The sequence below is a fragment of the Pungitius pungitius genome, chromosome 6 (genome assembly GCF_949316345.1).
Source record: "Pungitius pungitius chromosome 6, fPunPun2.1, whole genome shotgun sequence".
NCBI classification, from domain to species: Eukaryota; Metazoa; Chordata; class Actinopteri; order Perciformes; family Gasterosteidae; genus Pungitius; species Pungitius pungitius.
In genome coordinates, this window is record NC_084905.1 from 7,916,981 (window position 1) to 7,942,870 (window position 25,890).

General features: G+C 43.8%; 1 protein-coding gene across 1 annotated transcript; it reads left to right on the forward strand.

The window, feature by feature from the left end:
- The first annotated feature begins 770 nt into the window (after positions 1 to 770).
- On the forward strand, positions 771 to 25,835 carry pard6a (par-6 family cell polarity regulator alpha). The gene is made up of 6 exons (XM_037451104.2): positions 771 to 1,319; positions 5,061 to 5,283; positions 16,685 to 16,974; positions 17,375 to 17,500; positions 18,424 to 18,617; positions 18,707 to 25,835. The coding sequence occupies exons 1-6, from the start codon at positions 1,251 to 1,253 to the stop codon at positions 19,032 to 19,034; spliced, it is 1,230 nt and encodes a 409-aa protein (XP_037307001.2). The 5' UTR covers positions 771 to 1,250; the 3' UTR covers positions 19,035 to 25,835.
- Positions 25,836 to 25,890: the final 55 nt, after the last annotated feature.

Genomic DNA, 25,890 nt, shown 5'->3' on the forward strand with positions numbered 1-25,890 from the left:
ATTTTGACGCATTAAGATGCTTATTGTCTGGTCAAGGGAAACGTCCATCCATCCATCTCCTTCACACAGGGTTGCGGCAGGGGGGCTAACAAAGAAACAAAAAAACATGAATTCGCAATCAACTTAATCCCCAGAGCATGTCTTTGGACTGTGGGAGGAAGCCAGAGTACCAGGAGAGAACCCACACAGACACAAGGAGAACATGCATGACTCCACACAGAAAGGCCACAGGATGGAGATGAACCCAGGACCTTCTTGCTGTGAGGACAGTTCTAACCACCACATCACCGTGCACCCCATGCAAAACGTGAACCCCCAAAAATAAGTCCACAAGTTAACGCTAGTTAAAAAGAGTAAACTTCCAACTTCTTTGGACAGGACATGCTTAAACATTAGCAGGGATTAGAAGGGACTGAGCCTCGGCCTTCATTCGCCGAGCTGGTGCACGATCACCTGCTTTTAAAAGAGTATGAGCACCCGACCCCCAAACCCCAGAGGAATGGATCAGCGACCCTAACAGCATGCTGGATCAACTGCTGCAGCACTTCCATCCTGTCCCCATGAAGCCCACCAAAACAAAAGTAGAAGGGACATAAGAAACGCACTTTATTCATGTCCCCATGCTCCCATTGTGCCGGCAGGGTGTTGTATCTTTTTTATGCATTATTTAATAAACAAACTTTTACTTCACTGCATCTCAAGTGACGTTAAAATAAATTATGTCCGATCCCTGTGAGTAGGATGAGACCATAAGGCTTTAAATGTGGGAAGGTCAAAGGTTAGCTAGGAGCAGCATCACTAGTAGCACAACAGAGGGGCGGCCATGTCCTCGTCACCAGCGTGCTGCTCCAACGTCACGTGCCGTCCCCCTCCCCTCCTCTCGTGTCCTCCAGCGCCGCCAGGTCAGAGGAGGAGGACGGGTCACCTGGCGCTCACACCCCATCCTGATTAACCGGTTTGTTTTCTTTCTTCTCTCTGACGTGCGCGCGCGACGCCGCGCGCTCTCTTGACACAGGACGCACGAGACACGAACAGGAGCGAGAGCTGCTCGTTGCTTTTTTAAAATCTTTTTTTTATTTTTTGTAAACCGATCCCGGGAGGAACGCAGAGAAATCAACAGACCGATTCAGCTCTGCCCCCCTGGTTTATGTGTTTTTCTCCGTTTACGAGACGACAGAAGACGGGAAACAACAACCGTAATTCCGGTGGATGGTTTTTATCCGCAGTGCCTCAGCCGAGCGGGGAGCAGAATGTCAAGGCAGCTGCAGCACCGGACGTCGTTCAAACTCACCGACAACGTGGTGGAGGTGAAGAGCAAAGTAAGTGCCGTGGTTAATGGGGGGGTGGGGTAATTCAAGGGGGCAACGAGAGAGGAGACGACATGGACGTAACCTTCGGGCTGTCGCTCAGAAAAGACGTTACGTCTCTCACAGGCTCACTCTCTCCGCACACACAAACGCACACGCCCGTACGTTCGATGCCCTTATATATATTATATATATAATCATCGAAGGGTGAAACGTGTCTATATATATATAGAGGGGGGGGGGGCTGGTTTCGTCCACCGGAGCTACAAATCGGATGCCTCGCACCGACGGCTCCGGTTACGTTCCGTCTGTTTCGTCGTCCCGCGTCTCCATCGTGCTTCATGTCCCCGAGGCTCTGTCCCCCTGTGAGACTCGTCCCCTCGGGCTGTAGTAGACTGTAGTGCAGTACTAGCATACAATGATGCTACATCACATGAGTACTTTGTACGTAGCTACTGGTCCGTAGTGTTTGAAGTCTTCTTTTCTTTTCATAGCAGCTAGCTGCAGCTTTGCATGTTAGGTCCATACGTCACATTGAACACATACGTCACATTGAACACCTACGTCACATTCAGAACATACGTCACATTGAAAACATACGTAACATTCAGAACATGCGTAACATTCAGAACATGCGTAACATTTAAAACATATGTCACATTCAGAACATACGTAACATTCAGAACATGCGTAACGTTGAAAACATACGTAACATTATATTAATTAATGTTACGTATTAATACATTAAATTAATTAATTTGAACATTATATGTTCTTTTATGTATTTCTTCATACGTCACCACACTGATGGCATAAAGAAGAATTAAAGCCCCGTTATTATAGGACATGGCTACAATCCGAAGCCCAAGGTGTTTTGGGTGCTCGCTCCTTTAGCTTGATGCGCTCCTGATCTTGAATCTAGAATCGATTGCTCTACCTTAGAGTCCCGGATGTTGGTGTTTTTGCGGCAGAATTTTTTTGGCTGAATATTGTAACCATGATTTTTTTTGCGGTTGAATATTTTAGCAGTGATTTCTTTTAGGTTTACTTCCATAACATTCAGAACATGCGTAACATTCAGAACATGCGTAACATTGAAAACAGTGTTTGGATGCAGGTGTCGTTTCCATATGACATTAAGTTATTACAGATAGATTGCTGTGCTTTGGAGTTCAGTAATTTTGCATGTCCTTTGCATGTCCTTTTACAACCTCGCCCCCCTATCACATATTCCAACAAGCGACCACAGGATTTCACAATACTACAATTACTACATTAATTATTAATTGCAGTGGAAGGAAACGTTCCTCAAGTAGCCTACTAACATTTCTACGACTTTACCACTAGAGAATGGAAAATATACTGTATGAGCATGACGATAGCAGTCCACACAGACAGACGTGGGGACACGCGTGCGTTCTTTACACTTAAAAGAAAGCTTCTTCGACACTGAGGCCCACGGATTATTAGTTAAACAAGTATCGGATTGGATCTCGGTATCAAAACCCAGTTGCCGGGACCAGAAAATCTGCTTTTTAAAACCTCCGTATGAGGAATCCCAACAACTCTGTTTGTGAAATCATGAAATAATCTATTGGAAGCAAGCATTTCAACATTTGAAGGATTACAATCCAAAGTGGCCAAGTTTTCAAGGATTTGAAGGGAATTACTTCATGGACATACCTCCTTGGCTAAGCATGGAATAATGGGACACACACGCACACACACACACGTGGCACAGTCCGACCCCTACACGCATAGGCTGCATGTGTTGAACTGCCAACCATCACCAAGTAAACGAGCCAACACACGGTGCATTTGGACATACGGATAACACTAGCTGAAACAAGCTCACAAGTCGCTGATTAACCATTTTAAAGACCATAGCTGACGCCACTACTAAATATAAATATGTATATCAAATGGAATAGTAAATGGAGAGACGCCATGTTCGGATCTGGTAGCGGTACTGACCCGTCAATCACAAGTCGGGTAAAGAAAAAGGCATACCCTGCTTCCGTCTGACTTCTTTTGAGTGTTTCTGGTGTTTGACTCATGCTGAGGTCAAGTCTGAGTTGTTTTTATGTAATCTGAAAACTGCTGTCCTCCACACAAGTTCAAGTTTCGCATTGTCTAATTATTTAGAGGAACACACTAGTGATTCATAATCATGTTTTCATTAGAATCTGAATCCATTTGTTACCGCAATAGCTATGCTTTGCTTGTGTGCAGCCCTGTTCCTGTTAAGCCATTTACATAATTGCATAAACCAGCCTTTCCCATTTTAATAATCCATTTAACTAGATCAAAGTATTTCCAGTGTTGTAATTAGATCACTGCCCAAGACAAAATGTTTCCTGTGTGCTACAATCACACCCGTCCACTAACATCCTACTTCACCCTCCACCTTAAGGAAACACACAGTGCACCTTTTAAACAAGGCCGTGCACCTGTTCCTTGTGAGATGATGAAACACCCTGAGAGTGCGGTATAAATTATAGCCCATGTGCAGAGATGCATGCTGTCCCTGTACTGCCAGTTCCAGAGAACAATAATCAATTTATTACCCTGGAAAGGACAAACCCATCACACGTTCTGCAGGAGATGAAACATTCTTACCTTTTTCCTCGAGCCGAAGACGGCTTGGCTGGACCAGAGTTCAAAGGTCAGACCAATGATGGACTATGCAATGTCTTAAAACGCCCCATGTGTCAGATTACAGAGTCATGAAGACTAGCTTTGACGTGACTGAGATCACGGGAGATGATGGTAGCCAACAGATCGGTGCTTTATGGGATATTTACAGAAATGTAGAAGTTTACACCAGCAGAATTCTTGATTCCCCGTTCTTTACAATATTCAAAAACTAAAAATGTGTTTGTTATCCCTAATAATCTGCCTTCCTTTCACAAGATTACACTTGAACACAGTGACGTTATAATTTACCTTTTACTTCTAAACCAGATAAAGCTCACAATAATGAAACTAAATGCAATACCAAAAAGTCACCTTTTCAGATTATTTGTCAGATTATCGACTGCTATGTTTCTGGTACCAAAAAGGCCTTCAACCTAAAACAGGTCACCTCTGTAGTTACTGTCTTATGCTTACCTGTAGCTTAGCTGTTTCAATGCATGATTGTGTGCCAAGAGGAAATGTCTTTAGTGGGCTGTGACAATGCCATGTTTTAGGCCATGATGTCATCGTACGTTGTCACAACAATACATGTGCTCTACCATAACTGCGCCCAGATGCCACAGCGCTCACTCGCTTCGTGTTGGGAGACACGCAGAAAGGAATGCTTCAATGTTGACCTGCTAATATTTCATCCGCCAGGTAAGACGTGGGTTTAGCCAAAGTGTAGAGAGTCTCTTCAACTGCATCTATCAGTGCTGGTTTCTTTTTTAGTAAAATACAAAACTTAAACTGACAGGTACCCAATGTTCTTTCATTACTTCATTTGTACTTCAAAAAGTGTGTAATGGCAATACAGCTTTTTCCCTGAAAGAAAACAAAAAATAGAAGTAATAAAAGCAAAGTGGTGACATAGCAGTAAGAAACTAAACCCTAGTTAACTAGCCACACAATAAGTAGCTACGTGCTGTGAATGAGGGGCAGATCTGGGGATGCGGGTCGTGTATGGTGGAGGAGCTCAGAGCGGTGTGAGGGGCTGCGATTGTGATGAGGAGAAACTCCTGTGTCGGTTCGTCATGGTTACTGACCCTGAACGCTCGCCTTGGTTGTCTTTTCCAGTTTGAGGCAGAGTACCGCCGCTTTGCCCTGAAGAGGAACGGCCCCGGCGGCTTCCAGGAGTTCTACCGTCTCCTCCAGACCATCCACCGCGTCCCCGGCGCCGACGTGCTGCTGGGATACGCAGACGTTCATGGCGACCTCCTCCCCATCAACAACGACGACAACTTCCACAAGGCGGTGTCTGCGGCAAACCCGCTGCTTCGCATCATCATCACCAAGAAAGGTAAGGTCCAGCCCTCCTTTTCCCACCTGTCGTCTGTGTGTGTGTGTATGTGTGTGTGTGCACAGCTGCGCACATACACAGCTCCAGGCGAATGTTCCTCGTTTTGCACATCAAACAGGTTTTTATTCTTTAAAGACACTCACTCCAGATGTTGGGATGCACGAGTCTCTCTCACAACCCGTTTCTGTCAGGCTTTAAAGTAACATCGTGATCCTTTTTGACTGTATTACTGGCTCTTCATCAGCACAGCTCCGTGGTGGAGGTTGAAACTTGTCATTATTCTGAGAGAACGCAGCTTGAGGATACAGCTCGATCTGTTGTGTCCCACCAGAAGCAGGCAGACCTCTGAGGAGTGTCTGAAACCAAAGCAATCATTTGTAACAGAAGTTTCCTTTATTAAATCGCACTGCAGAAGACGAACACCTTCTGGTTCCAAGACCCACAGATTTAACTCTGAAGTCTTCAAATGAATTTGCAGAATCATTTCAAATCAGAGGAAGTTCCATCCACTTTTTTTGAACTGATACGTGTGGTCTGCTTTGTCTACATTGAACCAAATATCCTTTAATTCGTTTGTTAGTCGTTTTTAGTTTTTAACATGAGTATATTTTTTCAATAACACAGACATAACAGTCTTTCACAAGAAGTTTATTTATTTTTATTTTCTGTTATGTGAACTCAAACCATTATCCTATCCAGAGTTAGTGGAAATATTATGAAAATGGGCTAGTGGTCCGATTATAGTATAGTATTTTAGTATAGAGCTGCAACTAACGATTATTTTAATAATCGATTCATCTGTCGATTATTTGTTCGATTAATCGATGAATCGGATAAAAAAAAAAAAATGTAAAAACATTAATTTCCAACCCTTTATTGAAAAATAGAACTGACTGTGCACTTCCTAAATATGTTTTGCACTAACAGATTGCTCCTTGAACATCCCTAAGTAAGCAAATAAAATGGACTAACACAAAAAACATACACACATCGCATGATGTATACTTTACAGCCGCCAAATTAAATATATTAGGCACAAAATCATGAATCATCCCCGTGGTGCTCCCGTGCCAGGCCATGTCGCTTTTGCATATCTTACAATCAGACATGTCAACCCTCCCGAATTTCAAAGCCCCTCCCGAAAATATCCCGGACCGACCTTTCTCCTGATTTCCACCCGGACATCAATATTGCTGCACCACCCGTCACTGGGCGCGCTGTTTCAGACCGAACAATAATAAAGGTTACACCTTGAAGTCGAGCGCGGCGATTAGAACGTAAAACTACTGGCGCTGCAAAGAAAACCGCAGCCCCCCCCCACCCCCCCGTTGCCCGCTAGGACCCGCACCCCCCATTTCAGTGTGAAATATTTAGATCGCATTGGCTTCTCTTCCTCCGCATGTTTCAGAACAGTAGTACGGGTCTCTCCGATGTTCTGCTGCGCGAGCGCTCAACTTTTTTTTTCTCAGCTCTGCGCGGTGCGCGCAACTTTCTTTTAAAACTCAAACATAATAGTCGCGCGACACAACGAATCGATAATGAAATTCGTTGCCAACGCTTTTAATAATCGATTCTAATCGATTTCATCGATTCGTTGTTGCAGCCCTATTTTAGTATATTGTTATTGCCTGGAAGGCGGCGCTTTAAACTGGAGCACTGGGCCTAGGTGTTGCCCTGGAACCCTCCCTAGTAACCTCCAGTTGAGATGTGTTTAGTGTGATGGAACCTCAACAATCGCTACACACAAGTCAACACACGCGCTGAAGGCCAAACAATAAGAGTAAGCCTCGCGATGACCCCGATGAAACAAAATAAACGCCCACTCCCGCTCGCGTATTCGTCTTCTAATCACCGAATGATTGGCACCTCCCAGCACCACCTTCCCCTCACTGCGTCTCTGCATAATTCATGATGTAACCATGCTAATCGGCAGCTTAGCCAGACACTATTGTTGCCGCAGAATCGCAGACAGCTGCCGGTTTAATCAGATTAACTCGGCGGTGTGGGAGAGGGAGGAGGGGCGGAGACGTGCATTTTGGTTTTAACATCCAGTTGTGTGCTGCAAGCCAAAAAACATGTTGCAGAAACCAAAAATGTTAAAACTTTAAACACACACAGTCACAAGAATAGAACATAGTGGGAAGGTTGATATACTGGTGATAATGGATGTTTTTTGTGTATTGCTTGCATCTTTGTTTTCTGAAAAACACACAGACCTCTCTGTGTCATCACAGGGTCACGCTGTGTTCGGTCAGCGGGTCGCTCGGCGAGGTTGTGAAAACTTTCCTGCTTTGGAACGTGGGTTTCTTCTCTCTAGATTCACTTTCCTCTCTCCGTCCTCCAGCCCATGTGACCTTCCTTCGTTCACTGCAATCTTCGTGTGTGTGTGTGTGTGTGTGTGCGTGTGTGCAATGTAAAAATGTCTGAAAGGATGGTGCTGTCTAATGAACAGTATGTGAATGACATCCATCTCCAACAGGGCTGCAGTGGTAGCCCGGCAACAGTCTCATTCTGTATGTGTATTACTTGGGTAGCCGTGGTTACGATTCAGCAGGAGTATTGGAGTGCAGTACTGGAGTATATTTCTGTGATATCAGCTCCAAAGCAGTTTTAAGGTGGTAGCCTCAGTGTCAGTTTTGTTATCAATTCCATATTTGTACTACAGTGGAAGCCATGGCAACCTTGGCAGTGCTCTGGGGAACGGATGGGCTGACTGGGGGGGTTAGTGGTTTGTCTGCTGGTGCTCTCTGTCCGCTGCGAGCGCATTCACGCAAATATGCACAGTTTGTAAATTGCAGACTTTTTTAGTGGCACAAGGGTTCATTTCCCTGATATAAGGGTCGGGGAAACACAGCTCAGGATATTACAGTAGTCGCCATGGTTTCAACTCTGCAAACGTACTGCAGGGGCAATTGACATAAGGGATATTACTGTGGTATCACCATAGTAACATCATGCAGGATTATGACATTATCAATTGTTTTAACAGTCTCCTGCATTAGATGGTCCATTGTTCATCGGAATTATAAAAAAATACACTTTTTTAGTTAGGAGATAAATAGGCCTTCTACATCAACAGTAGTATACTTTCAAAATCCTTTAGTCAAGCAAAGGGAAATGTGAGGATTCACACCACAATGGCCTTTTTGCCCTAATGAGTTTGTATGGCTGTAATATTATTATTAATAAATTATGACTGTTATCCGATATCGGCATGAGACTGCTGCATCCCCAGCCCCCTTCTTCTGACTGGCAAAGAGGAAATAACTGCTTTGTCTATAAGTTATGGAAGTAGAACTGTCATATCATTTTCATTCATGCAAATTATTCATTAAGTCAAAAAACCTTCCCTGTACCCAAAAGTTCTGCGGTAATGTTTCTGTGAAATAATCCATGACACGGTGACATGAAGTATTTTTAGTCCCTGCCGATTCATGTTGCATCCTGTTTGAGGGGAAAGGTGCACTGAGCTGGAGATGCTGATAGAAGAGAAGCTGCAATACCTGAAACGCCAAAGGTGGGTGGGTGGGTGGGTGGGTGGGTGTGTGTGTGTGTGTGTGTGTGTGTGTGTGTGTGTGTGTGTGTGTGTGTGTGTGTGTGTGTGTGTGTGTGTGTGTGTGTGTGTGTGTGTGTGTGTGTGTGTGTGTGTGTGTGTGTGTGTGTGTGTGTGTGTGTGTGTGTGTGTTGCAAAAAAGGACATGAAAGATTGAGAAGGAGAGAAACTGGAGCAAAAAGAGCAAGTGGAAGGAGAGGAGGGTGAAATCGAGGAGGGGGGTGTTTGTCTATCTTCTCCCTGCCAGTAGTGTGCAGGAGGAACGAGTTTCTAGGAATAACACAAAGACTCACACCTATAGGTTCTTGACATGCTTGCGTTCATAAATGTGTGTATGTATACATATTTATACATAATGCTAAACGAGGAATGGATTATAATAACCCCCCACACACATGGAGATCTGGCTGAAAGTGTCAAATGAAATATTCATACTAGGACAGAGGAGAATCTGGAGTGAAGGGTGTCTTTATTCCGTGAGACAAAAGAAATACAGTAAAGTGTTGATAACAAGCCGAACCGATAAAAAGTATCTCAAATCAATGCAATCCTAAAGGTACTAACAAGAACGCATCTTATATGGCATATAACATCTCTCTATCTTTCTTGCAACATAAACATGCAGCTATTTTTAGCATATCAAGCCATTGATACGATGACTTTGTTGCGTAACTGGACCATTTTGATTATTCTACTACCTTAAAAAGTTAAAGATATCCAGAATGCTGAATTATGACACATATAAATATTCTGCATTTACAACCCCGAAAACAATGTCTTGTTTCAGCGGTCACAAGATGTATTTTTCGTATTTCGTATCGGCACAAAATCAATAACTGTTTAGTTACTACAGTGTAACACAGGAATAAGTTAATAAGTAATGAGTTATATGGGCTGCTTTCTCCTTTTTTTAACCAACGCTGTCATGGATGAATCATCTGGCTGTTCTGGTGGCTGCCGTCAGGAGACCGAAAGAGAAGTAGAGACACAGGAAGCTCTCCCCACGTTGGGTTTCCTCTCCGCAAAGCCCAAAGGGAAATTAGTGAAGGGTCAGATTACCCCACTCCTCTTCCTCCTCCACCTTGTCCTCCAGCCAAAGAGGGGCAGCGCCATGGCTGCTTCACACACACCACTGTACTGGCCAGGGGGGGCTTTTTAATGTTATGTGGCGGGGGGGCTAGTTTAGGAGTTAAGCATGAGCATCCAAATTTTAGCTCTTTGGAACAGGAACTTGTCACCTTGAATTCCTCCAATTAACTTTGAGGCGCTTTGCTTCATTTGAAAAGTCTGATGGCTTCGCTTGCATTCGGTTTATTTTTGTCGTTAAAAAGACATGGAGCATGGAGCTATGTGCTTTGTGGCCGACATCGTTATATGTTCACCTGGACAATTCTGTTACCAGTTAACCAGTTAACGTTTTCTACTTCAGTGGGCTCATTAGCCTGAGGCCTCCACCCAGACACACACACACACACACACACACACACACACACACACATTCTGGTCCTGGTTCTTTAATCATTTAGGCCTGCTAGTACTGGATGATACTAAAACAAAGGGAAACATTTGGGGGTGTTGTACTTATTGCTCATCATGCCATGGTTTTACTGGTCCGGCTTGCTTAAGATCAAATCTGGCCCATGAACTAAAAAGAGTTTGGCATCTGTGTGTTGAATTTGAAATCCCCTTTTTGTATTGGTTGTTGTTGTTGTTGTTGTGAATATGTTGTAAGGGTTAACACGCCGCCTGTCACAGCATGAGGTGTCTCCTCTGCTTACCCCGTAGTATACAAGCCCATTGTAGTCCTACGCTGGAGTCAGCCATATGGCAGCCTATGGGGTCCAGATGGCTGAGTCCAGCGGACTACTGCTCTCACACACACACACACACACACACACACACACACACACACACACACACACACACACACACACACACACACACACACACACACACACACACACACACACAGCTGCAGATCATATGAGATAATTTCAGATACAGGTCAGACAGTCTGCCGATGAATCAGCCTCCGTCTTTCAGGAGATATTTATTGTTCATACCTATAAACTCAGCCCCAGCAGTCCTAACATACACACTTTTCACCTTGTTTACTTTAATATGCTTCAAGCTTGTGAAATACAGACCTTTATTGATATTTATGCATGTGTTATTAAGCTTTTTAGGTCTGCAGTGCATACATATACAACCCAATGAGGCTGTGCACACATATTATATACAGACACCTCCTAATATTGGTATCTTTAGCAGTCCTTCCTTGTTAGCTATCCCCTAAAGCTAATGACCCGCTTGAGCTTCCTGACTTTAACCGTGACCACAAAGATCGGACCAACGTGGCCGCTACTTCAAAATGGGAAGACCATTATCAAACCGATGGCGATTGTTGACACGTATCACAACAGCTAGCTGATAATAATGCTACGCTAATTCAGTGCAAAGCACATTTTTCTGTAAAAGTCTGTCGATAATTTGTTATTCTAAAAGATTTTATTTTGACATGTAAACTAACCCTCTTGTCCTTTTGCGTTAGAGGAAAAGGTGTTGGAAACGTACGTCTGATAAATTGTCCCTACTAGTATCATTGTGCTTTTCCACTCCTTATATAGGAGGGACATAGAAACAAACAACATTAGCGCATCAGCCCAGTTTGAACAATTATTTGGGTTTGGACTGGGTCTTTGTTTTGGATTACGCCGTCACATTTTTTAATTATTTTTGTTTCAATCAAGACCAGACATTTTGGAATGTCAGCGGTTGAAACAATATTCCCAGATTTACAGGATTTACATTGTTAATCCGTCAATGGGTGTCTCATTGCCTTGAGAGAGAGTGATTTTTTTTCGAGAGGATTTTATTCTGGCCCACTCTTTTCCTGTCTGCCCCGTCAGTAAACAGACACACACTCTCTCTGAGTTGAGACGGTGCATGTGCATGCATTTCATGCCATGTGCACGGGTCGGGTGCTTTCACTCTTGCACTGACAGCCCCCCCCCCTGGGTTGATACAGCCATCCAGAGAGAGACACACAAAGAAAGTGTGCAATATGTGCAATGCAGCAGCTTAGGTATTTATCTCTACCTGAAAGGCTGCCTTTACTTTGTTTGCTCTTCTTTTTGTCCCCCTAAAAGCCTGTGTGTGTGTGTGTGTGTGTGTGTGTGTGTGTGTGTGTGTGTGTGTGTGTGTGTGTGTGTGTGTGTGTGTGTGAGAACCGTGTTTCAGTAACAAGGACCATCAAACTGTGGAAAGACTGGTAGGTGCACCAGGTATAAGATCTCCGTACGGTATGAATTTCATACCGGTGTTACCATAACAACTGACTCTGGCATAATTTATTTCCACCCGGTCAGAGCTTCTAGTCTTACGTGTTGAGAGTGATTCATGGTTATAACTTTATAACAACAATCAATAACCCACAACAAACTCTTTACAGGATAGAACAACACAACAGCTTGTGACACATAAACAATGATTGTACACTAATAACTGTACATTTATAAAAACTATCCCGCCGAACTGCATGCTGGGTACAGCTCACAACAAGAAGTAACTCTGTTGCTACATGAAAACACACAGGAGGAAGAAAACTAGAGATGCACCAACACAACTTGTGCCCTGGAGAGAATCTTTCTTAATACCGTGATATGGATTTTTGGCCATACCACCCAGCACCAACCAGGTGTATGAACCACAAACGGTTTAATGCTAATTCTCTTATTTAACAGTGAAACCTCACAGACCAGGTTCGTACGCATAGCTCTGCATCGCCTCAGACGTTGTGCGCACTCACACCAGCTGGATGCGCCCTCCCACAGTTAAGGGCGGCATTTCCCCTCTACTGCTGCGTCTACACAATCCTGATTTAGAGTGAATAACAATCGTGACACGAAAGCCAACTCTGAGTTAACAGCAGGGCAACAATACGTAGAGAAAGGCAGGACGGAATAAAAAAAACCCAAAAAAGCCGTGGCAGTAGAATTGGTTAGTAGGTGTTTGGACATCAGGGATAAACATGTCCCACAAGGATGTAATGACATGTCGTTTGTCTGTTGCCTTCTACATGACAGCGCTGATACAAGGTGTGTCACATACTAAAGTTAGCATCTCACACACAACGTTCCCATTGACTCCCATTAAGAGCCATCTGTTTAAATGATGGCAGCCGAGTGACACATTTAGTGGTGTTTTGACAGTTCAACAGTTCTGCTACTGCAAATAAAGCTGATCTGGGATTTTAATCTTTGACTCGTGTTACATGTCAGAACTGCCAGTTTACATTTTAGGGTCAACATTGTTTATGTCGAATATTCAAATCTTTACCTCTGGTTTTGGTTTTGTGTCTCCATGGTGTTTCTTTCTGCCATTAGTGGGGGGTTTTACTCAGAAAAAGCAAAAGCAAACTCCTTTAGTGCTCTTTTTGAGCTCAAACTAAGCCTCCTGCACCTTTAGTCACATCCCAGACTAATCAATGACATCACAGCAGGTGTTTTCCCTTCAGCTGTCACAGGCAGCTTTTATTCAAAGAATTTGCAAAAGGCAAATGAAAGGTTGGTTTGTTTGGCTCAGGATTCATAGCAACGCAGGAAAACAAAAAGAAGATGTCTGTCAAAGCTGCTTTGATGCCCAGTAAGACACAGGGGGGCCTGTTGAGGGCCTGAAGGGTCTTGGTCAAAGAATGCGTGGGATTTGACCATTAACCCACAATTAAATAATACCAGTCAAAATATCCTTGTATTCAATATTTCAAAAATCGTCGAGGGTTCCACTGCTTTCTGGCTAGAAAAAAAAATATTGTGTGGTTCGTTCAGTCCTCGTCAGTTTCGGTTATTTTGAAAGTTCCAGAGCAATGTGTAACTTGGAGAATGTCTCAGGTGACTAGCGAAGTCTTGTGATGTTGGTCCTGCATTGAGGGTCTTTGAGCTTGAGTTCCAAGTTAAGCCTCAAGTCCTCTAGTCCTCACTGGTGGGGAGGAGTTCCTATGAGCAGTTATGGGATGGTAACACCTTTTCCACTTCAGACTGTCCTTGGCACGTGTATGAGCTCCTTGATCTCTCTTCAATGATTTAGGGTCATGTTGTGGTTGTTATATGAAGATCAATGCTGATCAGAAGATTCGAGAGTGGTGCAGGAAGAAGTTACGAAGCATGTGTAAGGCTTGGTTTTCACAAGTGTTCGGTCCAACACAAGCATTGATCCAGCAGAGAACCTCGGGGAGTTGACTTCAAACCAAGAGTCGGATTGGAGAGATTATATGTCATGTGACGGGCGTGGCTCATTGCCCAATGAAAGGGAAAGATTTTGTCATTCATAGCAGTGAAATGGGTTCATCAGTTTGCAGGCTCGCAGCAAGTAGTGCGTCCGCATTTAATTGTACTTCCTTCCTTTGCTTTTTCAGTCAAATTTAAATTTAAGCTTAAAAACAACTGATAGGCGTGCTATATGACATCATCAAGGCACGTGACTTCATACAATTTCCAGTACAATCTTCAGCCATATAAACCTTGTTGGTTGATTTGATGCCATCTGGATCACATCTGGAATGGAAGCCTTTGAATAAAGCCTTTAAACCAGGGGTGTCAAACTCATTTTAGATTTGGACCAGATTCACTTTGATCTCAAGTGAGCCAGACCATTCAAATCATAGGGGGGTGGTCACTTTTTTGGCTCGCATGCTACTTTTCACTCAACTTTTCAATCCAAGTCATGGCGATCCACCCCCCCCCCCCTCGGGTGACCAAACGGAACAAAAGCGCTGCATACCGGCAGCGCCAAACAAATCAATATTTAAACAACAGCTCCCGTGAGAAGCAACCACACATGACCTGACGTGATTTCCAATAGAAGGGATCCCCCAGTAGGACCTTTTGGGAATAGCAGTTCATTTTTTAGAAATGCATTTCATGTCTTTCTGTTTTGTCACAATAGCAAAGTCATCCGGCGGGACTGCCCATGGGCCATGAGTTTGACACCTGTGCTTTAAACCTTTCAATTGGAGCCCGATCATCCCACGTCAATACACAGCAGAGCTTAAACAAGTTCCCAGTGCAGTGACTCGTCAAAGGAGACCAAAGACAGTCATCTGCTGCAGAACAACAACAATGGGATCATGGACTGAGATGGAATGTATTGGTGTTTGATCTGCTCCCGAGTCTTAAATCCCTCCATCTCCAACACAAAGGTCTGTAGAAAGCTGCTGCAATCGTTTGGTATTAATCTTGGAGTAATCAGGCATTTTGGAGAGGGCTTCAGTCTTCTCTAAAAGGGGGGATACACACATTCGCAACAATTATGTTCTTTTAGTGTTTGTGGAAATCTGATTTGAATGGTTTGACAAGCATTAACAACGCTCATATGGTAAGAGTAAGATATGGTTTACCCTTTCATATTAGAGATAACCGTTTTATTTAAACTAGGCTTCTGAATGCATTTGATCTCTTTAGTAAGACTCGTCTTACACAGCGCGTCGGCCTGCCGGCGGTCGAAGCCCTGGGTTAAACCCCCGTTTTGTCGAGCCCGAACGCATCGCACCGAGAACGATGCTTCGCCCGCTCTGTGTCCTCTGCATTCCGGTTCTAATGTCATTCTGACAAATAAAAAGCATTACTATGCTATTATATTGTCATCATGTTATCAGTGGCATGAAATGGTCTGACAATTGCAATAATATCACAATAAATGTTGGTGCAATAATCGCAAGACAAAAATGTTATATGGTGACAGCCCTACACAGAACAACATCGTGATGAAGTGAAGCACACCATTGACTTCACATGGGAAGCAAGTGACGGGGTCCCAACTGCACGATGTGAATCTAGCATGATGACGCGCTTAGGTAGACTTCGCATTCGCCATCACAGTCACGCATCTTGGAAGCTGAATTCCTGCGATCCAGCAAACCAATAGAATATTACAACAGTAAACACCGTGATTATTACGCTCTGGGCCCAATAACCCGCCATCCCACCGAGTCGTATACACACAGCATGCAGCGCAGCGTTCATACACACACACACACACACACACACACAATGAACAACACATGCCAATCTATTTCCTGCCCAGACCTACTGTGCGTTGCTAGGGTTTGCTGTGTCTCCCCGAGTCTTGTTTCACTGCTGCTTAACTGCCCAACACCTTTGCTCCATGTCATGATTGGAGCAGAACAAAGTGGTTAAGCAATTCTAGTTTTAAATCATGGCGGAGTTCATAAAAGGGTTAATAGTATGTGTAGATGAGCAGCAGCAGGTTGAGCGTTTATAGGAGATGTCGAGGAAGATGCCAGAAATGTGTTGACTTAAATATCAGATCTGACTGGATATACAACATGTTTTTGGTAAAATAAACAGAAAGAAAGAGGGAAGGGATGTGTGCCAATAGAAAAGTGTGAAATTAGAAAAGGATTTTCCAGACATTTGACTCTGGCTTTTGTTACGGCACTGATTCGTCCTAATGGTCCTCCAAACAAGAGCTCTAATGTACTGCTCCCCATGATTGGATTATGTAGACAAAGCTCTGCTGTGGAACATGTGAACGGCCACTTCCTGTACTCCTCATTGTGTCCACCTCTCACACGCCTCTGCAAGTCTTTCTTTAAGTTGATTATTTCTGCAATATCTGCATGTTTCAGCTACTGTTTGTTTCAACGCCCAACTGTACATTTGACATCTCGTAGCAACTTTAAAAAAAAAAAAGATGTCCGTGCCCAAAATACACAGACGAGTGGGTGATGTCATTGTGTCCATCTCCACTTTTTACGTGCAGTCTATATTTATAAAGTTTTTTTTGTTCCACACTAGATTAATAACTCCATTGTTCTGTGTCTTCTTTTAGAGGGAGAACCCATCGTCTTTGCCACCAACTCCCTACAGAGGCGTAAAAAGGGGCTCGGCCTAACCGGATTGCGCACCTCTGTCTCAGGCTCCACCCACTCAAAGAGCAAACCGGGGCTCATGATTGGCCTGCCGCAGAACTTCCGTCAGATCTCGTCCATCATCGACGTAGACATCTTACCCGAGACCCACCGACGCGTGCGACTCCACAAGCACGGCACCCACAAGCCACTGGGGTTCTACATCCGAGACGGCGTCAGCGTGCGCGTGACACAACAAGGCGTGGAGAAGGTGAGATCTGCTGATATATACTACGCTTAACTGTTGTTGTTCTCGTCTACAATGGGAGAACAAGACATACATAGCTTCTTATTAAGAAGCTGTACTAGAGAAACTGAAAATGCCAACCTGGTTTTAAACACCAAAGATGGACAGTATGCTGTTAACGGTGATGTGGTTTCATTACTGTTAGAACACACTAGACCACATCCTTTCTAGTTCAGCATTTTTGTGACTACAACATTCTCTGAAATGTTTCTGCAGTTTATTAAAACAAACACATGACTACATACACAAAGAGAAGGTTACTGGTGTAATAATAGATATATTATATGTAATAACATGTCGCTGTCTGCGTTTGTTATGGATGAACAGAAGTAGCATCCAGTTTTCCTCTTCTCTCTTCCCGTAGGTGCCAGGGGTGTTCATCTCCCGCCTGGTACGTGGTGGGCTGGCAGAAAGCACGGGGCTGCTGGGAATTAATGACGAGATCCTCGAAGTCAACGGCATTGATGTAGCAGGGAAAACGTTGGATCAGGTAGAGTTGGTGTTTGAACCCTCCATAGAGACAAGGGGTCCGTTTCAAGGAGGAGGTTCAACAAACTCTGAGTCCAACCCTAAACTCTGAGTTTTGGGTTTCAGAACAGCTGTTTAGATTTGGTTCAACTCGGAGTAGGTTGACTCAGAGTTGAGCGCGTTGCATTGATTGCTGCATGAATGGAGCCATGATACGAGTTACCATGGCAACGACCACAAACAATCGGTCGCATACGACACCCCTACAAGACCTTGAGATTCACAAGCTCAATGGGAGCTGGATGGCCATATTTAATCACAAGAATACAAACTGGTCCAATGGTATTGACCCTATAATGAATTTTATTCATCTTTAATGGCTCACTGGTTTGTGTCCAGGGAACAAACCCGTTTAAAAGATGTTTCACACTTTCCTCACGGCTCTGCATACAGTAGCTTTACTAATATTCTCCATCCTGTAAAGGAAACGTAATACTACACAAAGAATGTGTGAGCATGTCCACAATGGGGGACGTTAGATATATGAGGACAGTGAGGTTATTTGATGAACTGTGAAGAAAAACTATACCGTTCAAACAACAACAGTTATTTGGAAATGACAATATATCTAATCGGGCCTCAATATTCTCTCCTGAAGTTTAACACCCTGTGAAGTAAAACCGCTTCTTCATCAACATGATCGTCCAGAAAAGGACATCCGTGTTCCAGGGTTAGGTTAGGTCAGGTTAGGCTCAGTTACCATATCGACTGACCCTGAGCTTTATTTACCTCCCTTTCTGAAAGAGACAACCAGAGTTTCCCTCCTCAAACTCTGAGTTTATACAAACACGCTTCTTCAAACGGACCCCTGGTTCTGTTATGCTGGGTTATCGAAAGCTGATCATTTATTTTTAAACCAGTTTATAAGTCTTCATTATTATTCAGGTTACAGACATGATGGTGGCAAACAGCCACAATCTCATCGTGACCGTCAAACCGGCTAACCAGAGGAACAATGTGGTGCATCGCGGGAGCAAAACCTCAATGGGAAACTCTGTGAGCTCAGCTGGGTCCAACAACTCCGCCCAGTCACATGACTCACCAAGCCCCGCCTCTCAGAGCAACCCACTCACCGCGAGGTAAGACGTGCCCATAGCAGAGGGAAATTTTATTTTATTAAACCAACTATTGCATAATCATGATTTCCCCTTTGTTTGTTGTTGCTTAGCAACAGCATCGTTGAGGGCGACAGCGATGACGACGACGGCGATGACGATGGAGACCTCATCCTGGAGAGCGACTGCCTGACGCCCTTTGACTCCCATCTGGTAACCAACAGCAACAACACTAACCTCAACAGAGACTCGCCCGGCGGCATGCTGCAGGACCCGGCCGGGGCTCGGCCCCTCCCACAGAGCGTCTCTTTGCCCAGTAGCGTCGCAGCGTCCCTGAGCGACAGCTCGGCCGAGCTGTCCAATCACAACGGAAATCCCGCCCACATGTCTAGTACCAGTCAGGAGACCATGAGAGAGGACGGCAACATCCTGACATTGTAGCCACGGCAACACCGACACGCCGCCTTTGATAGTCGGGCCCATGGGATGTGACATCCACACGGTGCCGTTACCAGGACAACGACAGCTGGCACCGCAGACATACGGAACAGTTCCGCTAGCTTCTTAGCGCCAACTCTCCTCGGAGGTTTGGGGGCTTTTACATGTCTGCACTGAGGTAATGAATAGAGAAAGAAACATAATATATAGTCAGTTGAAGGAAAAGATTTAAAATGCCATAATGTATTAGCCAACCTGTGTAGGCTTATACAGGGCAGAGGGAAGGGAGAATGTTGTAATTGCTCCTTTCAAAGCCACACGTTGGTTTGATGTCGACACAGTGAAGAAGAATCTCCTCCTCACAAGCACCACTATCATCTGGAGGAGAAGTCACTCGTTCACCACAACGCGTACAAAGTGGAACCTTCAGGGCTCGGGTTTCTGCCCGCAGAGCTCCGACGCTTTGCTAGTTCCTCGACTTCGCCCACGTCTGTTTGCCTTTTTAGAGATTTGAATCAACACAAGCAACCTTTTTTTTATTTGACCTTTCAGTCGCAAAATGCAATCCATCTGCATTCATCTACAAAGGAACACGGCTGGTTGTTCACCGCTGCTTTATTCTTTATGTTTCTTCAAATCCCTGTCGACACCTGAAGGCATCAGCACGTGGAGGATTCAGATTTGAATTTGGACCAATCAGAAGGCAGCAGTGATGTGACTAACTCAGGGTGTATAATTAATCCCACACACACTCTAATCTATATTAGACTGCTTGTTGCACGATATTTAAGACAATGATTGACTGGTTGAAACCAGTTTAATATGAAAAAAATTTGCAATACTTTTTTAAATTTTTTAAATTAAGATTTTTCTTCTCTTTGATTTATCTCATTGGTTTGGTTTTTTAATATGTCTAATTAAAAAAGAAGAAATCAATTACTGTAAAAGGGGTGATTGTTGTCAGGCCAAGATACAGCTTCTATAGCTGTGAATCACAGACATATAATACAATCGTTATTGATCAATTTACCAACATTCATTCAGAGAATAGGATGTGGAGGAAATTGAAAAAGTGTGTGCTCCCAACTTGGTCACACGTGTGTGTGTGTGTGTGTGTGTGTGTGTGTGTGTGTGTGTGTGTGTGTGTGTGTGTGTGTGTGTGTGTGTGTGTGTGTGTGTGTGTGTGTGTGTGTGTGTGTGTGTGTGTGTGAAGCAGATGTAGCATCTCCAACCAAACTATAGCTCCTCGTCTGCTGCTTCTGCACCAAATAAGGACGGTTTAATTAGCTGTGGCCAAAGTTCAAATATTGTTTTCAGCAGAGCTCCATACATTACAATCTTAAAAGTACATTTGAACTATTTCTTTGATAACACAGCATTACCATAGCAACGAGGTGTCATTGTTGGTGTTTTGGTTTTGTGACCGCAACATTGCGTTCTCTGCCATTTTGTCTGATTACGTGTGAATGCATCACGAAGCCAGAGCCTTCCTCTTTAAACAGCCGGTAATACGCTGGAGGTCTTTAAGGTCCTTCCAGTTCTTCTAATGCTGTCAACCACGACGCACCCACGCACGCACGCACACACACACACACACAGAAGCTTTTTTATTTTGTTTAAATGTTTACTGTAAAATAGAAGTGTAAATGTGAGCAATGTGAGATTATGAAATAAGGGCGATCTTTAGTAAATGCTAGATGTTTTTATAATGTGTGTAAAATATGGAAAGTATTTTTCTTATTCTTGTACTTTTAAATTGAATATGAGAGTAGACGGGGTAACGAGATGAACGGTGTGTGTGTGCGTCTCAGCTCGTTGCTGAATGTGCATCCATATGCACACCGCGTTCTCTTTGAGTTATGCGTCTCCACAAGATGAATATAAAATGAAGGATGTCTTTTATTTCCTGCAAAGACGGGATCGAATGGATTCTGAACGGATTGCATGCTAAATGTTCCATGATATTAATGAGAAGCCTGGAATATTTCCCCAAACTAAATGCTACCGTCTCAAACTGTGCACAGTTGTTCCGACGTTCCCCCCCCATGCGTCTGATGGGCCTTCAGCATAGTTGGTCCACTTGGTTTGATGTGATGGAGCTGTGCTTCTGAAGGAAAGCATTGAATTAAATGGGTTCCTGGACCAGTAGGAGGCCTGAGGAAGGTGTTGGCATGTGGATACAGTGAAGTGACCCGGGCCCAGCTGACATGTTCTTTAGCACACGCCAGCATTAATGAAGCAGTGAAAAGATCCAGAGGGGTGTAGCTTAGCTCAGCATGGATAATATGATTAGCTCCTCCCCTAGTTTGCTAAATAAAAACCACATTGTAAAAGAACTACTTCCTGACCAACCATAGAATGTAATTCTATGTAACAGAAAGTCATTAATGTTATGAATGTGTTGGGAGTCACATGTCTGTCCTGTCACAGTGTCTCTGAGACCTCTGCTACACAAACACTTGTTTGGATGCATTCAGCACTTTTTGACAGAAGTAGGCTGGTGGTTTCGTGCTAAGCTAAACATGTCACCCTTTATTTCTGTACTTTAAATGAAGGTCATGAAGAAAATACGAACCCGTGCGACTAATCTGCTTCTTCAATTACGCTTGAATGAAAACAGTTACAATCGCAGTGCTGAATACACGGTCAACTTAAAAATGTGAAAGAATTCAACAAAGACGGGATAAAAGGATAAAAGTTAATGTTCATACAACAATAAAATGACCCGGTTATCTTAACAGGAGAGTTTTGATAAATAAAATAAATAGTTTGTCATGTTTACTGATAGACATTTTGACTGGGTTAGGCTCTATGATCTGGAATAACGTGGTGCTTCCCTCACCTGACGGTGCAGCGCTGTGTCCCGAGGAGTCGCCTCCTAATTGTGTCTCTAGCCCATTTGATGACGATGATGATGATGGTGGTGGTGGAGGGTCATGTGAGTGAAGGTGTCCTCCTTAGACTGTAGAAAACAAAGGAAGTGCCTTTTATGAGTGAGGACATGAGGAACATGGACATACTTCTGGTTTCTATAGGAGTAACTAAACTGTGAATGTCATCTAAAGATCAAATATAATGATTATAGAAAATAAAATATTATTAAAAAGTGTGATTCTATTTCGATTTTGAGATTACTTTTCCTTTTTTCTTTTATGCCGATCATTCTTTTGGTTTTTCATTCTTTTGTCTTCGTTAAAAAGTTTCACAAGTATATCTACATGACGCTGAGATGGATGCATCTGATATTTGTCTTTTGGGGGGAGGAGAGGAGGTTGGGGGGTAAGAATCAATCAGCCAAATACCATTACCACTTTTTACAAGGTTCAGTTCATCTGTTGACAAATTAGAGTTGAAATATTTTGCCCCAATGGAGAGAGGGCTTCGACAAGTTGAATAAGATTCTGGGGATTAATCATCCAAATGTCATGGATTGTGAAATAGTATTAGCAATTAAAATTGAGTACATCTGTTAAATGGATAGTTGGTGCCGGTTTCATTTTGCTTATCAACTCTATTTATTTACTAATGATCGATGGGGGCATTTGGTGTATCTTTCGGTGCAAAGCTGCCCAGATTATTATGGGATGTGTAAGAAGTGTCTCCAAATTAACCATGTTGTTTACATCAAATTCCTACTCTCTGTAATGAAATATTAAGAATGTAAAATGAGCCATTCTAGTGCTTTGTTTCAGAATGATGAAGTTGGAGGACTATACATCTGCACAGGGTCACTAGCTGGTGGCCCCCCTGAGGTCACATTGTGGCGGGGGTGCAGTCGGAGAGCAGCCTGAAGGTCGCTGGTTCAATGTCACAGTGTGCCTCGGGCTCCATCACCACCTCTGCATGGTAGCTCCTGCCATCAGTGTGTCAATGAGTGAATTATGTCAAGTGGTCTTTGAGTGGCCAGGACACTAGAAAAGAGATTTAGAAGTACAGACTACTCCCCATTTCTTGGGGAGAACTTGTTATTAGATTGGTGTCCTGTTTCGAGCTCAGGAATTAATAACAATTTGACACAAACCCATACGGGCTCTGCGCCTTCGGGGCATGAAACTCTATACGAAACCAAGAAGAACAAACTATAGAGACTCGTCAGCCTCTCGTGGGAGAGGTTTCTGCTCCAGGGCTCCTTTTAGGTTCAGGCAACACATCAACTCCGGTTTGGAGAAATATTAAGATGTGGGTCCAAATGAACACGATGAAAACGCACAACAACAGCCACCACACCAAAGAGTGTCTGAAACTCGCATTCTCTCTACTGACCATCAGAGGACGACTCCTCTGGTTGAATAGAAATCTAGGAGAAAATCTTCTCTCTCGGTTTATTCCTTCATTAAAGCCGCAGACCTAGTTATTGTGATGTCACAAACTTGTCATTTTCTCATAGGGTTCAATAACATTTCTGAATCCTCTCATTTTTTTGTAATTACTTTTTATTGACTGTGTGGAGTCTGCATGTTCTCCTTATGTCTGCGTGGGTCCAGGAGCTCCGGCTTCCTCCCACGGGCCAAACACATGCTCTGGGGATCAGGTTAAATTTGCCCATAGGTGTGTGGATGTGAGTGCGATTGGTTGCTTGTCTCTGTCTCCGCCCTGCGATTGACTGGCGACCGATCCAAGGTGTACCCCGTCTCTCGCCTGATGGTAGCTGGGATAGGCTCCAGCCCCTCCTCCCCCCGGCACCCTGTATGAGGGATAAGCGCTGTGTAGATGGATGGAGGGATGCTTTATAGATTTTACAGGTTTTGTTTCACCAGGAGAGAAGCTGAAGACTTTTTTTTTTGCAATTAAAGGTGTCACCCCCTGCTGGTCGGGGGAGAGAGCATCATCGGCTTCACTTTGCAGAACTGGAGTTTGCCTCATTACATTACATGTCGCTTTTATCAAAAAGCGACTTACAATAAGTGCATTTCCACATAGAGATACAAACTCAGAAGAACAACAAGTGCCCCCTGGTTAACTCAGACCTCCTTCAAGGTGACCCAGGGGTTAAGTTTATACCTGGCTCTCTCCCAGCTTTCCTGCCAAAAAGAAAAAAAAGTGATTACAGCGTTGTTCCAGGAATGTGATCAGTGTGAGCAGAGGTGATATCCATTACGGGATCAGCTAAACCAAGCAGCGCTGTTTGTGGAGCTGAAGGCTAACACAGGCTGTTTTTATGGTTGAAGGAGGTTGTGGAGAGGACAAGGAGAGAGAAACCGGGAGCTCATAGTGTTCACATGGAAGTTCTCTTGCTTCAATTTAAAGTTGGTGTGAGACATCTTTCAACCGGTTATGAAACATTCAACCGCTGTTTGGCCTACGTAAGTGATCCAGACCTTCAGAAACCCCTCCCGCTGGGCCTTTGACATTCAGTGTGGAGGTGACCTTCTGTTGGGTCAGGAGCGGAGTTTCTCCTCACCGGGGGCCCACACTGACCCCACGGCCCCTGTGACACAGTCAGACTCGTACCAAGAAAGACCCCAATGTCAGAAGGTTCTTGCTCATTCTATCACGTCACGTGTTCATGCCCGAACCCTCAGGGACTGACTCACCTGGTAGAGGGACAGGAGTGTGTAGAAAGCACTAATGGGACAGGACATTTAGCAACGCACCTCGTTACCATGACGACGTCAGATTATATAGGAACTTTTTGCTCCCTGATCTGAACGTCTTCCAGGCTCCTCACAAGTGATTATTAATTTACTTGTTAAATGGACCGTACATGTATTTGTCTTTTCTACTTTTACAACCACTTTTACCCAAAACGTCATCAGTCACCCATTCATTCACCAACGACTTCAGTCACTGATCCCAGCTTAGTGTCTGGTCCTTTGGTAGAAGGACGACCTGCTCTCTACTGAGCGGGACGTAATCCTGTGGCTCTAGTAATTCATTGTGATCCGTGGTCAAGTTGAGGGTTAATAACTTTTTATTTAGCTTTGAACTAGATTGCTGTCTTTGTACTTTTGACCGAATGATTTGGTTTTCTTCATCCATATGTTACAGGCTTGTTAAACCGGCCGTCATTGTGGACAGTAACTAACATTTCAGTTTTTTAAATAAGAGACAACTGAGGAAACCTGGGCACTAATTGGTTGGCAATGAGACACAGAGGACTTTAAAGACACATATGAGGTACTCTGCTTTGTACGAGATACCGAGAAAGCCGTTTGTATGTTTCTGTCTAAAGAGACCGGCGTGTAAGATCCGGAGAACCCGGCGTAAGCTCATTACAGAGGCCAGCGGAGGTGGCGATGTCATCAAGTGAGCAGAGGGGCCGTACTGTCGTCCCAGTTATTGAGCGTCTGTAGTGCCAGGTCCAAACTTCTAAGTAAACAAGTCTGTACTTGAAGGCTTTGTGTAATAAAATCTCTGTATTATGACAGGCAGAACACAAGTGTCTTTGTTTACATCTCAATGCTTCCGCTGGTCACCCCCTTGTTCAACAACACATTGCAAAGAATTCTGGGTAATTCCCTTGGACAAAGGATGGCCAGAAAGACACCACATAAGTTCAATCTAGTGCTTTACACTTAAATTGAGAAATATTCCTTGAGGTGTAAGGTTGCAACACATGCTTTTTTGTCTTCCATCTCATACACAGAGATTCTGATTATTTTGCTTATTCACCATAAACGGTATGAATAAACAACCACAAATATATTACACCATATGTCTTGCAATGGCTTCATTCAAATACATATGAATACAAATGAATATTACTGAGCTCGATGACATGAGGGGTCATTATCAAGAACACCACAACGGCTGCTGCCTGAACGTGACACACTACTCGATCACTTCCCTCAGGGAACAGAACAAACTCTCTTTTCTTACCTTACACCAAAGAAAATAGTATATTTAAATGAATTGTTGT